Source organism: Lissotriton vulgaris, chromosome 7, assembly GCF_964263255.1.
Source record: "Lissotriton vulgaris chromosome 7, aLisVul1.2, whole genome shotgun sequence".
Taxonomy (NCBI): domain Eukaryota; kingdom Metazoa; phylum Chordata; class Amphibia; order Caudata; family Salamandridae; genus Lissotriton; species Lissotriton vulgaris.
Genome location: NC_141695.1, coordinates 224,119,366 through 224,132,290, shown reverse-complemented (window position 1 = coordinate 224,132,290; position 12,925 = coordinate 224,119,366). Strand labels below are relative to the sequence as shown.

The following is a 12,925-nucleotide window of genomic DNA, read 5'->3' as shown; positions in this document are numbered from 1 at the left end:
AAAGCAAAATCATGGTAAGTCAATGCCGCGCGCGCGAGATTGTATTTTTGAAGCACGAATAGGAAAAAAAAATCCGCCAAATCGTGAATTGCGGATTTTTGGGCATTTTCGTCCGATTCGCAGATCGTGAAATTGCCAAAAATTCGCAAATTCCACGAGCGGAACAAATTTTCTGCCCATACTTACTCTCCACCTCCAATAGCATTAAACAGATCATGGATAACACTAATTGATGATTGCAACCTCTGTACATTGACAAAATATTGAAGCTACAAATATCGTGGGACATTATTATTGTGTCAAAAGTGTCTAAGTCAAAAATATTGTTACCCTACACTTAGAATGTAAATACCAGAAATATTGAAGGAAAAATATTGTGATACACTAATATTGCAGACAAAAAAAATAAAATTTTAATACGGAACTTCTCCCCCTTTAGGAGACACGTAAAAACCTTGCTGTTCCCTACGAACTAGCTGGTCGACTCCTGCTTCTGACTCACCTCCACTTTTGAGCTGCTTAGCGCCAGAATGCCTGCAAGGTGACGCTGCGCTCTACAAGTTACATAAATAAATAAATATAAAAACACCTAAACATAGTAAACATTAAATATATTTACATTAAACAGTAATATAATGTAAATTAAATAAATTTAAACAATTTAAAATGATCTATACATTTTATACTTATTTAAAAAACGTATATGTATACATCTTGTATGTTTAGTTAAATATATTATTAAAATAATTATAATTCATATTACAATTTTATAACAAATACATATATGTGTGTGTATATATATATATACAAGGGAACTTGCTTCCCGAAACGCGTCGAGTGCGTTCTTGAAATAAATACACTTTGGAACGGAAATTGTGGCCCGGATATCGTTCTTGTGTGCAAGTGAGAACGACTGTCGTTTGGATACGGGGGAGTGGCGATCCCGTCCCGGCCCGCCGCTGCTAGTGGCCATCTAATGCTTTCTTCGCCGAACTTATGGTGGATATATATATATATATATAATTATACACATAAATATATATATATATATATATATATATATATATATATATATATATATATATATTCACTGAAAAAAACATAGATTTCACACCAGTTATAGTTAGGAATTAGCATTTAAAAAACCTAAGGAATTTACTGAAAAAACCATAGGTTTCACACCAGTTATAGTTAGGAATTAGCATTTAAAAAACCTATTAAATTCGCTGAAAAAACCATAGGTTTCACACCAGTTATAGTTAGCTGGAAATTTTACTGACATAAAACCAATGAAATTCCACGTTATAGTTAGTTGGACTCACTATAACTTGCGCGCCTGCAATGCACTGCTGATGACGTCACATATTACATCACTCATGACATGGTCAGTGACATCACTCATGACATCACTGATGACACCATCCTTGTGACAGAATGACAGACCTCCTTTCAGTGTAATGTAACCCTTGAAACACATATTCAAAAATAGAAACTAACATTTTCAAAAAAGTGGATATACCCATACCAGTTACAACAACCAATTCAGTAATTCCACCATCTATATAAACATTCACTCATTCACCAACAGTTCTATATAGTCGCTCATACATATACTCACTCATCATATGTAGTGATACACCTATACATCCTGTTACACACCGACAGTCATCAAAAAAGTTACTCACACACATAGTCACACATGCAAATAAACCAATAAACATTCATTTATTTACATATACAGATATACACACACTACCACCTTACTTCTAAGGAAACCTACACATACTTACTCTCTTAAACAATCACTTATAGAAGCACATACTTATTTAAACAGGAACTCTTACAATCTCTCACTCTCACATATACTCACTTATAGAAACACATACTTATTTAAACAGGAACTCTTACAATCTCTCACTCTCACATATACTCACTTATATATATCAATACTCACATATACTAGATTAAAACATATGTCGTTACTGATAAAGACAATAGTGAGACAGTCGTTTACTCACTAACACACACATATACACACTCATCCACCCATACAGTCCGGCACATATACTGTCTTCAAAACACATACAAACAGTGAGTCAGTCACCAACCCATGCAGCCACTTATACACAAAGTGAAACACTGATACATATATTTAAATATTTTATAATTAGTCGCCAATATGTGTATTCACTAAGATACACTTAATAAGCCAGTTAACCAATCAACTTTTTTTTAAAAAAACATACATTAAGACACTTATTTAAACATGTATTTTTCCATTGACCTTTACATATACATATATAAAACATATTTATTTTTCAGAAAGACACACATTCACTAGATGGTGTCATCAGTGATGTCATGAGTGATGTCACTGACCATGTCATGAGTGATGTAATATGTAACGTCATCAGCAGTGCATTGCAGGCGCGCACGTTATAGTGAGTCCAACTAACTATAACGTGGAATTTCATTGGTTTTATGTCAGTAAAATTTCCAGCTAACTATAACTGGTGTGAAACCTATGGTTTTTTCAGTGAATTTAATAGGTTTTTTAAATGCTAATTCCTAACTATAACTGGTGTGAAACCTATGGTTTTTTCAGTGAATTTCTTAGGTTTTTTAAATGCTAATTCCTAACTATAACTGGTGTGAAACCTATGGTTTTTTCAGTGAATTTCAAAGGTTTTTTAAATGCTAATTCCTAACTATAAGTCTCACTTTATAAGTAAGACTGTTAGCACTCTAGTTGTTCTTTAGAACACTCTGGTTCATTCTGTCTTTGGGCTATAGTTGGGCTACATCTGGCTGATATTTGGGCTACATTTGGGCTAAATTTGTTTTTTTTTGTCTCTGGTGGCCATCTTTGGGCTACATTGGGCTACATTTGGGCTCTAACATATATATAGCCCAATGTAGCCCAATATATATTTTTTCAAAGTTAATGTTCGTAAAAACCACTTGAGCATATATCTTGAGACATAGCAAAGGCACATCGGGCTACCAGTCCCTACAATTTTGCCAATTTTTTTTTTTTAATATTGTTTTTATTTTTTTTATTTTTTTTACCTTGGAGCGCTCCAGGTGAGCGCCACGGTGAGCGCCCCGGAAAGCGTAGTTTTATGAAGCGCCCCGGGGTGCGCACCGGGAGCGTCCCGTAAGCGCCAATATCGCGAATGAAAACATGATCGTGACGTATTGCTTAGTCGCGTCCGCGTGATACGCACGGCGTAAGTGCACCCGGAAGCACTCGAGCGAATACGATCGCGCAACGTAGGCGTCCGACGCACTTACGCGACGCGCCCCTGGGCGCGCCCCGGGGCGCGTAGCGTAAGCGCGTCGGGTCATGTGACCTGAAAATAACACTTTTTATTGGTTCATAACAGTTTTGGTTTCATAATGATGAAGCCCCTGGTCATGTAACCTAAAAATAACACTTTTCATTGGTTCAATACATTTTTTTTTCAAAAGGATGAAAGACCCCAACTTTTTTCCTTATTCTGACTTTGTCCTTTGACTTAGGAAGACCTGTTTGTACCTCTCTGTACCTTTTTGATCAATATAATGGCTTCAGTAGTAGCAGCAGCTGGTGCATCTGCACCACCACCACAACCACCAAGAGGACCACCTCAAGATATCATTGGTGGTCAACAAGAGGAGGAATAGGAGGAGGAGGAGGAGGAGGGGAGTACAAGATGGCTTGAAGAACAAAATACCCCATACCAGCCAAGACCACACATTATTTGGGAGTTTTTTTCTATCCCAGAGGGGAAGAAAAAAGTAAGCAAGGTGACTTGCCGAATCTGTGGCGTGGAACTTTCCAGGGGAAACCCGAATAAGAAATATTCATTTGGGAACAACACGATGATACGCCACATGCAGCGCAAGCATCCAATAAATTATTCTGCTGCAGAGATGAGGGAACTGGCCAGTAACCCTCCCCAATCCACAAGTACCACCTCAAAAAGGAAGCAACCCACTCCGTCGGCACCAGAGGAAAGTGAGACGATGCCTTGCATTCAGCCACGATTTGCAGATTTCAGAATTATCTGTAAATATTGTGGGAAAACAATCTCCTACGGAGAACCGAGCATAAAGCTCATTGTCCTTGCTGGGGACAATCAAATGCCCCAATCAACCCTAATTATTTCTTTTCTTTTTTTTTGCTCCAGTTGAGCCATTTTCAATTCCCTGTTTTTTCGTTTCTCCGCATGAAAAATACAAAAAATATATAAAACTGTTCAGAAAACCCCAAAAAAGTACAAAATGTTCAAAAAAACAATAAAAAAAATATAAAACAACAAAAAGAAGAAAAAAAACAGTTCTTTTTAGAACTACCTCCAATTTATAAAAAAAGGCTTCATTTTTGGAAAAGTCTGTCAATCTTTCTTCCCCATGGTACGCTCCCCGGTGCGCGTACCGGGCGCTCCCCCCGCGCAAATCAAAAAAATAAATGTTTTTTTTGCCCCGCTGGGCCTTTTTATGGCCCCCACATCAAACCTAGGGGGTCAGGGGGGGTCTATCCCTGCCCCCTTATGGTCATTTCCCCCTTTGATTTTTCCACCTCTTATGTCTCAATTTTACCGAGACACAAGATGGCGCCCGCTCCGAACTGTTTCGAATGTTTACAGACACCCGAGAGCCAATCAGCTTTCTGTGCGCAAGTCGCGTGGCGCGCCCGGAGCGCTCCCCGGTGCGCGTACCAGGGCGCTGCCATAGATATATATATTTTTTTGAACCTAAATTACTCAAAATCCACTGGAGCACATATCTTGAGACATAGCAAAGGCACATCGGGCTACCAGTCCCTACAATTTTTACCAAGTTTGGTGCAAATCCATTCAGCCGTTCGGGCTAAAAGTGAGTTCGACCGCCCTATGGAAATTAACATGGGAAAAACATGTTTTGGGACCCCCCTTTTATCTCGGCCCCCGCTTGACGAATCCCCCCCAAACTTTCAGGGAAGGACCGGAGTTCTACGAGGCAAATTTGAGGAAATTTTCAGGCAGATTCGTCAACCGACGCCAAAGTTATTCACAATAGAATTTTGAGATTTTGCATTGAAAAAAATCCTAACTATAACTACCTACTGGCGACCGCCAGTAGGTAATATATATATATATGTATATCCTGTGCAAAACAGAGTCCCACTCGCGCTCTCAGACCATTTCTGGTGTCAAGAATCCACAAGAGTTGGACAGTAAAATGGGGGGTTTATTAAACCGGCCGTGACAGATTTTATCTCGGAAGGGCTTGCTCACACCTTGTACAAAGTTTGTTAGACACATTGGTTAGCCATAACTTGACATTTTGCACATGCTAACACTTTGTTTTCTGTACTACATGTGTAAACTTTACTCTTCCATCATGGCGGCTATGTTCATTCACGATATGCCATTACATGTGCTTGGTCATTTGTTAATTTCTACTTAGGAGGTGTATGTAGGGACATGAGAGTTTTTGCTCCAGTGTGTGATCAAGACCACCTCCGGTCGAAACGTGTCACTGAGGATTTATGATGCCTGATAAATCCACTTTTTGTTGATTGGAATGTTTCCTGAGTTAGTGGCCTGAGAGCGCGGATTTACTGGGATTACACACAGGATTTGACAGCTGGTACTTCTCTGCCTGCGAACGCGCCCCCCCAAGGGCTCTGGTTTCTGGAAGGAGTTCTTTTTTACTTGAGATACAGTTACATCCCCACATCCTCCACCGTGAACTGAACACTGGGCAATCCAGTTGCAACACTACCAAATGGAGTTAGTCTACAGACCAGGTTCGAAGAAACCCGCTGACTTCCTTTCCTGGCACTCGCCGATTCTGGTGGAAAGTGACACACACAACACCAACACCGCAGAAGGCTATGTAAATATGGTGTCTCAAGGAGCATATCTACATGTGCTCACCATCCAGGAAATCAGCAAGGCGACTAGACACGACCCAGTCATGACGAGAGTCATGGACCCCCTCCAACAAGGTTCATGGAACAACTTCCTATGATAAGCCAACAACTGGTGTGCCTTTGGAAGATGTGGAAGGTGCGTGACGACCTGAGGGCAATCGCAGAAGGTCTTATATTGCAAGCGTCTCACATTGTGATCCCTGAAATTCTCCAGGGCCACATGATGACCCTCGCCCATGGCATCCATCAAGGGACTGTGCAGATGAAATTTCGGATGAAGGAAATCTGGTTCATGGGGCTGGAGGCCACTGCGAATGACTTCATACGCAAATGTCCATCCTGCCAAATGACAAGGACTCAAGAACCCCCCAGCGCGTATCATCACCGAAGACCCATGCAAAAATCCCTGTTCCCAAATAGGCCCAGACTTTGGGAGCCTTTGAGAGGGAAGGATCACTGCAGTTATGATAGACAGCTATTTCAAATGTTTCGATAGTTGAAGTAATAGAGTCTACAGCATTCACAAATGTTGCCCCAGTGCTGGAGAAGACTTTTGCTCCATTGGGACTCTCTCTAGAGGTAAATACTGACAATGGACCAACGTTTCAAGGGTCTGATTTCAAGGACCTACTAGGATCTCTCAGTAAAATACATTGCTGCATCACCCCACAGTGGCCAAAGGCCAATGGCGAAGCCGAACGCTTAATGCGCACGTTGAATAAAGCGCTACGTATCGCAGTGGCAGAGGGCACCAATGCAGAGGTAAGCCTGCACCAATTCCTGTGAGAATACTGAGAAATGCCACACTGCACCATGCAATGGTCCCCTTGGTCTTTATTGATCAACAGACATCAACAGGATACTCTCTCCGTGTCCAGCCAGTGGACACCAATGCCATATGAACAAGCAGATACCCAAGCCCGACGCGCCCTGGCCAATGACCACACCAGCCTGAAACGAAGTGCAAAGTCCCGACAGCTCCTACCAGGGGATCTGGTGTTGATACGAGATCCACGGGCTGGAGGGAAATTCCTGACGTCCATCGAACCAGGTACTTGGACAATCTCATAGGTGAACAGGACTATGGTCAATGCCAAGCAGGGATGAGAAGTTGTCACCAGGAATGTGTTGTGGTTCTGGAGAGGAGACTGTCCCAGTCAAGAAATCACCCCGTCAGGAGACAAAGAAACCGACTGGGGCGCCTGAGCCGACAACCTGACTAAGAAAGGAGTGCCTCTGCTAGTCCTCAGGTTGAGTCACCGGCGGTTAGCGAAGGCATGGACACAAACCTCCAACATAGGTCTAATAGTGGGGTCAGAAGCAGTCATTCTCACCCTCAGCGCTACAACCTGAGGCCAAATCTACAGCCGAGACAGAGAATGAAAGACTTTGCTTGCCAAGCAATCAGACACTGGTCAACACCAAGTTGGGGAGTGATGTAATGACCGCGGTGCTGGGAGGACCCGCAAACTGCACCCTGTAACACCCTCTGGCTAGGCGTAGCCAGAGGTTATAAAAAAATAGGGGGGAAGACCGCTCGGCGACTTGACGGCGGTGCTGGGATGCCCCGGAAACTGCACCCTGTAACACCCTCTGGCTAGGCATAGCCAGAGGTTATAAAAAAGAGGGGGGAAGACTGCTCGGGATTTCCGCCCTTAACTGCATTACTGTGTGTATGTGTATTTTTGCCTGTGGCATGCACCAGGTCGGCCTTGTGGCCTCCAGCTAATAGCCCAACATCCTCATACATAGAAGAATTCGCTTTTGTCTATTAAATGCTGATGTGCACTGACTGGACTTACCATCTGAAAAAGTTAGCAGGGTACGTCTGGGAGAGTGCATGTGTCCCCCATCATGGGTTAGCTTGGTATCTCGAGCACAGTAAACTCAGTAAGGGAGGTAGGTAGCGCTGCTAGCACGATTGGGAGGCTGGACAGGCTCCTCGCTCCTGGGAAAGGTAGAACAGTAAGTGACTTACGCGAAAACGGTCTCACCAGATTATCAGGAAGGAGGCGCACATACAACCATTCATATCGTCTACCACTTTCAAAAAGTCATCTGTAGAGGGTACAGAGAGGCGGACATGGTGGTGGTTTGGTAAGTAATTTATTCTATATATTTCGGGAGCGCCAGGAATATCACAGGCTCGGGGCTCAGCTAGGCTATCGCTCCTCCCTCGCCACTCCCGCTCCCAGCGTTCCCTGCCGGGACGCAGCAGGAACAGTAGCACGCAACTCCACATCCTCGCGTTTCTGATATTTGGAGAATGCAGAGAAGTAAAACAACCTTTAAAAGTTTGATAAAAAAGACTGAAAGTGTAGAATAGGGTAAGCAAGAAGCATGAGGAAAAATAAAAGTTAGGCATCCTTGGTACTGGGCAACTAGGCATTTGGCAGCACCAGCCCCACGCTTTCGATGAAAGCCTTGTATGCTACACCCATCTTTTCCATTTTTTTAACAGATGAAGCACTGGGTAGGAATAAATTAGGTATAGCCTTCACCATTCAGAGGTTCAAACACGCATTTGGAATCCCTGATTCCTTAAATCGAAGCTTATAGAATTGTCGCTGATCTCTAACTTTGCACTTTCTTCAAATCTGTCTCAAAGCGACTGAGATTGTCACTTTTCAAGAAGTACTTAAAGAAATTCATACATTTATTAAAGACACATAGTTGCAGATTAATCCCACCATAATTGAAATGTTGGGGTTAATGTAAGTTCCTTCTCTAAATGTATACCTATTAATTCTTCAATAAATGTGAAGCTTCATTTTTAAGAGGGCGACCCCCTCCCTAAAGGATTTGAAGGCTAATCTAGCTGATACAGGCGATGGGGGGCGTCTCTCATGAAGTCTACAAAAGGCATTTGAGATTTTACAAGGGTAAATGTCATGTAAAATACAGTACACACTTTAAAAGAGGGTGAGTTGACAAGTAGGTCATTTTATATAGTTTTTATTACTCTCTGTAGGTGGTGCTGAGTTCTGAGTGAAACCCGAGGCATGTGGTGCATAGCGGTGAATAGTTCTAAGTACAGTGCACATTACTCTAAATGTCCTGGTTGTTTATAACGTTATTGCCTTTACTCAGTTGCCTCTCAGAACATCTCAGTATGGGAAAGCTGGCAGCCGAGGCCCACCAGGGCTGTGAGATAGGCACATTCCGCCACTACATCAAATATTCAGCCTGAACTTACAAAGGAACACTGAATTTTCCTTACCTACTTGCTCCACAGATATAACAGTGTTGTTCGATCCACTGCAGGGTCCACAAGTGGACAAAGAAGGACTCACACTGATGGTCACATATCCACCAAGACTGACTGTAATTCTCAGCAAGGGTGCTTGTTCAAGAATAAGACCATCTGGCACAGCTATTACGGATAGCCCATTGGCCAGGGAATATGGCAGAGCCACAGGAACATTTTTCACCTGGAAATTAAACAACAAATGCTTGTATAAAAACATAATCTCTGGAATAATTTTCTGTTATAGTATTGTGGCCTAAAGTGCTACTATTTAGAGATGGTCCTGTCATATGGTAGCTAAATAATTCTTTCTTTACATTTCAATGAACATATTTGTCAGTTGTAAAAATGCTTCCATTGCATAAAATGAACAGTACAAATTTGAAAGAAAGCATATTAATATTCTTACATATTACATGTTTTAGTTCTATTATTTTACAAAGTGCAGTGCTAAACAACATAGAAAATAATTCGCATTTCCCTTTGAAATATGGAACTCATTATCATAATCATGGTTTACAAAGCACCCTGCAGAACTTTACCAATGTCAAGGCTACTCAGAAATCGCTGTCTCCAAAGCGAGAGTTGCTTCGTCCTCAAGGACCCCACAGAACGGGTCCTACAACATACACTTTTCCTCCAAGAAGGATGACGGAGCCATGTGCGGTTCCATAGATTTTATTTTCAGCGCTACCAGCGGGCAACAATAAAATCTATGGAACTGTACATGGCTTTGTCATCCTTCTTGGAGGAAAAGTGTATATATATATGCACTGGATCGTGAGCAAGATGCCAGGGGCATCGAAATGCGTAGATCCAGTGCTTTCATGTGCCTGAACACTTTGAAATAAACAAAGATTGTGGAAAACGAAAAGGAGTGCGCCTATATCCTTTGTGACAGAAGGAAGTGAGAGGGGATATATATATATATATATCAGCGACGGCTCGTGGAGGGAGTTACGGTGGGGCAGGAGGGCGGCGAGGGGGAGGGGCAGGGTGGAGGTTGCTAAAAACCGGCATATGGATAATTGCAGGTAAGTAAACAATTTAATTAATAAAACGAATTTCGTAGTGCGCCTTGCATCGCAAAATGCAATGCAGTGCGAGCTACGAAATTCGTTTTATTAATTAAATTGTTTACTTACCTGCAATTATCCATATGCCGGTTTTTAGCAACCTCCGCCCTGCCCCTCCCCCTCCCCGCCCTCCTGCCCCACCGTAACTCCCTCCACGGGCCGTCGCTGATATATATATATATATATATATATATATATATATATATATATATATATATATATATATCATGAACACCTTCCCCGGCTGGGAAAGAGAAGTGTCGCACAAGGTCACGTTTGCAATGAAGTATTTATTCAAGACGGGATTACAGCTTTTTTATCCCAATGCATTTCCGCACAGTAACTCGGCCTTCTTCGGGGGAGTGATCTCTGGACATCGATGTTTTCCGCCTATTTAACTGCCAGGTGATTGCTCAGTCCTTTTAATTAATTCCCTCTGGTGGGCCTTTTCAATGTTGCAAGTCGCAAAGAATCCTGGTCTTTGTAGGCACTTGACGATGTCTGTGTCCCGCTTGAAATACTGCTCGTGCCTACCCTATGTGCCACTTTGATGCACAATGGGGACTCACGCCAGAATTCGGTTTCTGGTGGCTGTCGCTGCCCTGTTGCATTGCTGCTTGCTCCCAAAACGTCCTATTTTCGGGCAGGAATGGCGCTCTTGCTTGAGGTGCGTGGCTCCACGGCAGGACAACGCCGTTTGTAATATCATGAACACCTTCCCCGGCTGGGAAAGAGATGAGTCGCACAAGGTCACGTTTGCAATGAAGTATTTATTCAAGACGGGATTACAGCTTTTTTATCCCAATGCATTTCGGCACAGTAACTCGGCCTTCTTCGGGGGAGTGATCTCTGGACATCGATGTTTTCCGCCTATTTAACTGCCAGGTGATTGCTCAGTCCTTTTAATTAATTCCCTCTGGTGAGCGTTTTCAATGTTACAGGTCGCAAAGAATCCTGGGCTTTGTAGGCACTTGACGATGTCTGTGTCCCGCTTAAAATACTGCTCGTGCCTACCCCATGTGCCACTTTGATGCACAATGGGGACTCACGCCAGAATTCGGTTTCTGGTGGCTGCCGCTGCCCTGTTGCATTGCTGCTTGCTCCCAAAACGTCCTATTTTCGGGCAGGAATGGCGCTCTTGCTTGAGGTGCGTGGCTCCACGGCAGGACAACTCCGTTTGTAATATCAAGAACACCTTCCCCGGCTGGGAAAGAGATGAGTCGCACAAGGTCACGTTTGCAATGAAGTATTTATTCAAGACGGGATTACAGCTTTTTTATCCCAATGCATTTCGGCACAGTAACTCGGCCTTCTTCGGGGGAGTGATCTCTGGACATCGATGTTTTCCGCCTATTTAACTGCCAGGTGATTGCTCAGTCCTTTTAATTAATTCCCTCTGGTGAGCGTTTTCAATGTTGCAGGTCGCAAAGAATCCTGGTCTTTGTAGGCACTTGACGATGTCTGTGTCCCGCTTAAAATACTGCTCGTGCCTACCCCATGTGCCACTTTGATGCACAATGGGGACTCACGCCAGAATTCGGTTTCTGGTGGCTGCCGCTGCCCTGTTGCATTGCTGCTTGCTCCCAAAACGTCCTATTTTCGGGCAGGAATGGCGCTCTTGCTTGAGGTGCGTGGCTCCACGGCAGGACAACTCCGTTTGTAATATCATGAACACCTTCCCCGGCTGGGAAAGAGATGAGTCGCACAAGGTCACGTTTGCAATGAAGTATTTATTCAAGACGGGATTACAGCTTTTTTATCCCAATGCATTTCGGCACAGTAACTCGGCCTTCTTTGGGGGAGTGATCTCTGGACATCGATGTTTTCCGCCTATTTAACTGCCAGGTGATTGCTCAGTCCTTTTAATTAATTCCCTCTGGTGGGCATTTTCAATGTTTCAGGTCGCAAAGAATCCTGGTCTTTGTAGGCACTTGACGATGTCTGTGTCCCGCTTAAAATACTGCTCGTGCCTACCCCATGTGCCACTTTGATGCACAATGGGGATTCACGCCAGAATTCGGTTTCTGGTGGCTGCCGCTGCCCTGTTGCATTGCTGCTTGCTCCCAAAACGTCCTATTTTCGGGCAGGAATGGCGCTCCTGCTTGAGGTGCGTGGCTCCATGGCAGGACAATGCCGTTTGTAATATCATGAACACCTTCCCCGGCTGGGAAAGAGGTGAGTCGCACAAGGTCACGTTTGCAATGAAGTATTTATTCAAGACGGGATTACAGCTTTTTTATCCCAATGCATTTCGGCACAGTAACTCGGCCTTCTTCGGGGGAGTGATCTCTGGACATCGATGTTTTCCGCCTATTTAACTGCCAGGTGATTGCTCAGTCCTTTTAATTAATTCCCTCTGGTGGGCGTTTTCAATGTTGCAGGTCGCAAAGAATCCTGGTCTTTGTAGGCACTTGACGATGTCTGTGTCCCGCTTGAAATACTGCTTGTGCCTACCCCATGTTCCACTTTGATGCACAATGGGGACTCACGCCAGAATTCGGTTTCTGGTGGCTGCCGCTGCCCTGTTGCATTGCTGCTTGCTCCCAAAACGTCCTATTTTCGGGCAGGAATGGCGCTCTTGCTTGAGGTGCGTGGCTCCACGGCAGGACAACGCCGTTTGTAATATCATGAACACCTTCCCCGGCTGGGAAAGAGATGAGTCGCACAAGGTCACGTTTGCAATGAAGTATTTATTCAAGA

At 43.5% G+C, this 12,925-nt stretch overlaps 1 protein-coding gene across 1 annotated transcript in view; it reads right to left on the bottom strand.

The window, feature by feature from the left end:
• Positions 1-12,925, bottom strand: part of LOC147701260 (IgGFc-binding protein-like) — a 464,605-nt gene that overhangs the window by 54,333 nt on the left and 397,347 nt on the right. The window contains exon 18 of the mRNA XM_086929326.1: positions 9,123-9,333. Within this exon, the coding sequence (XP_086785452.1) occupies positions 9,123-9,333 (211 nt within the window). The remainder of the gene's footprint in view (positions 1-9,122; positions 9,334-12,925) is intronic.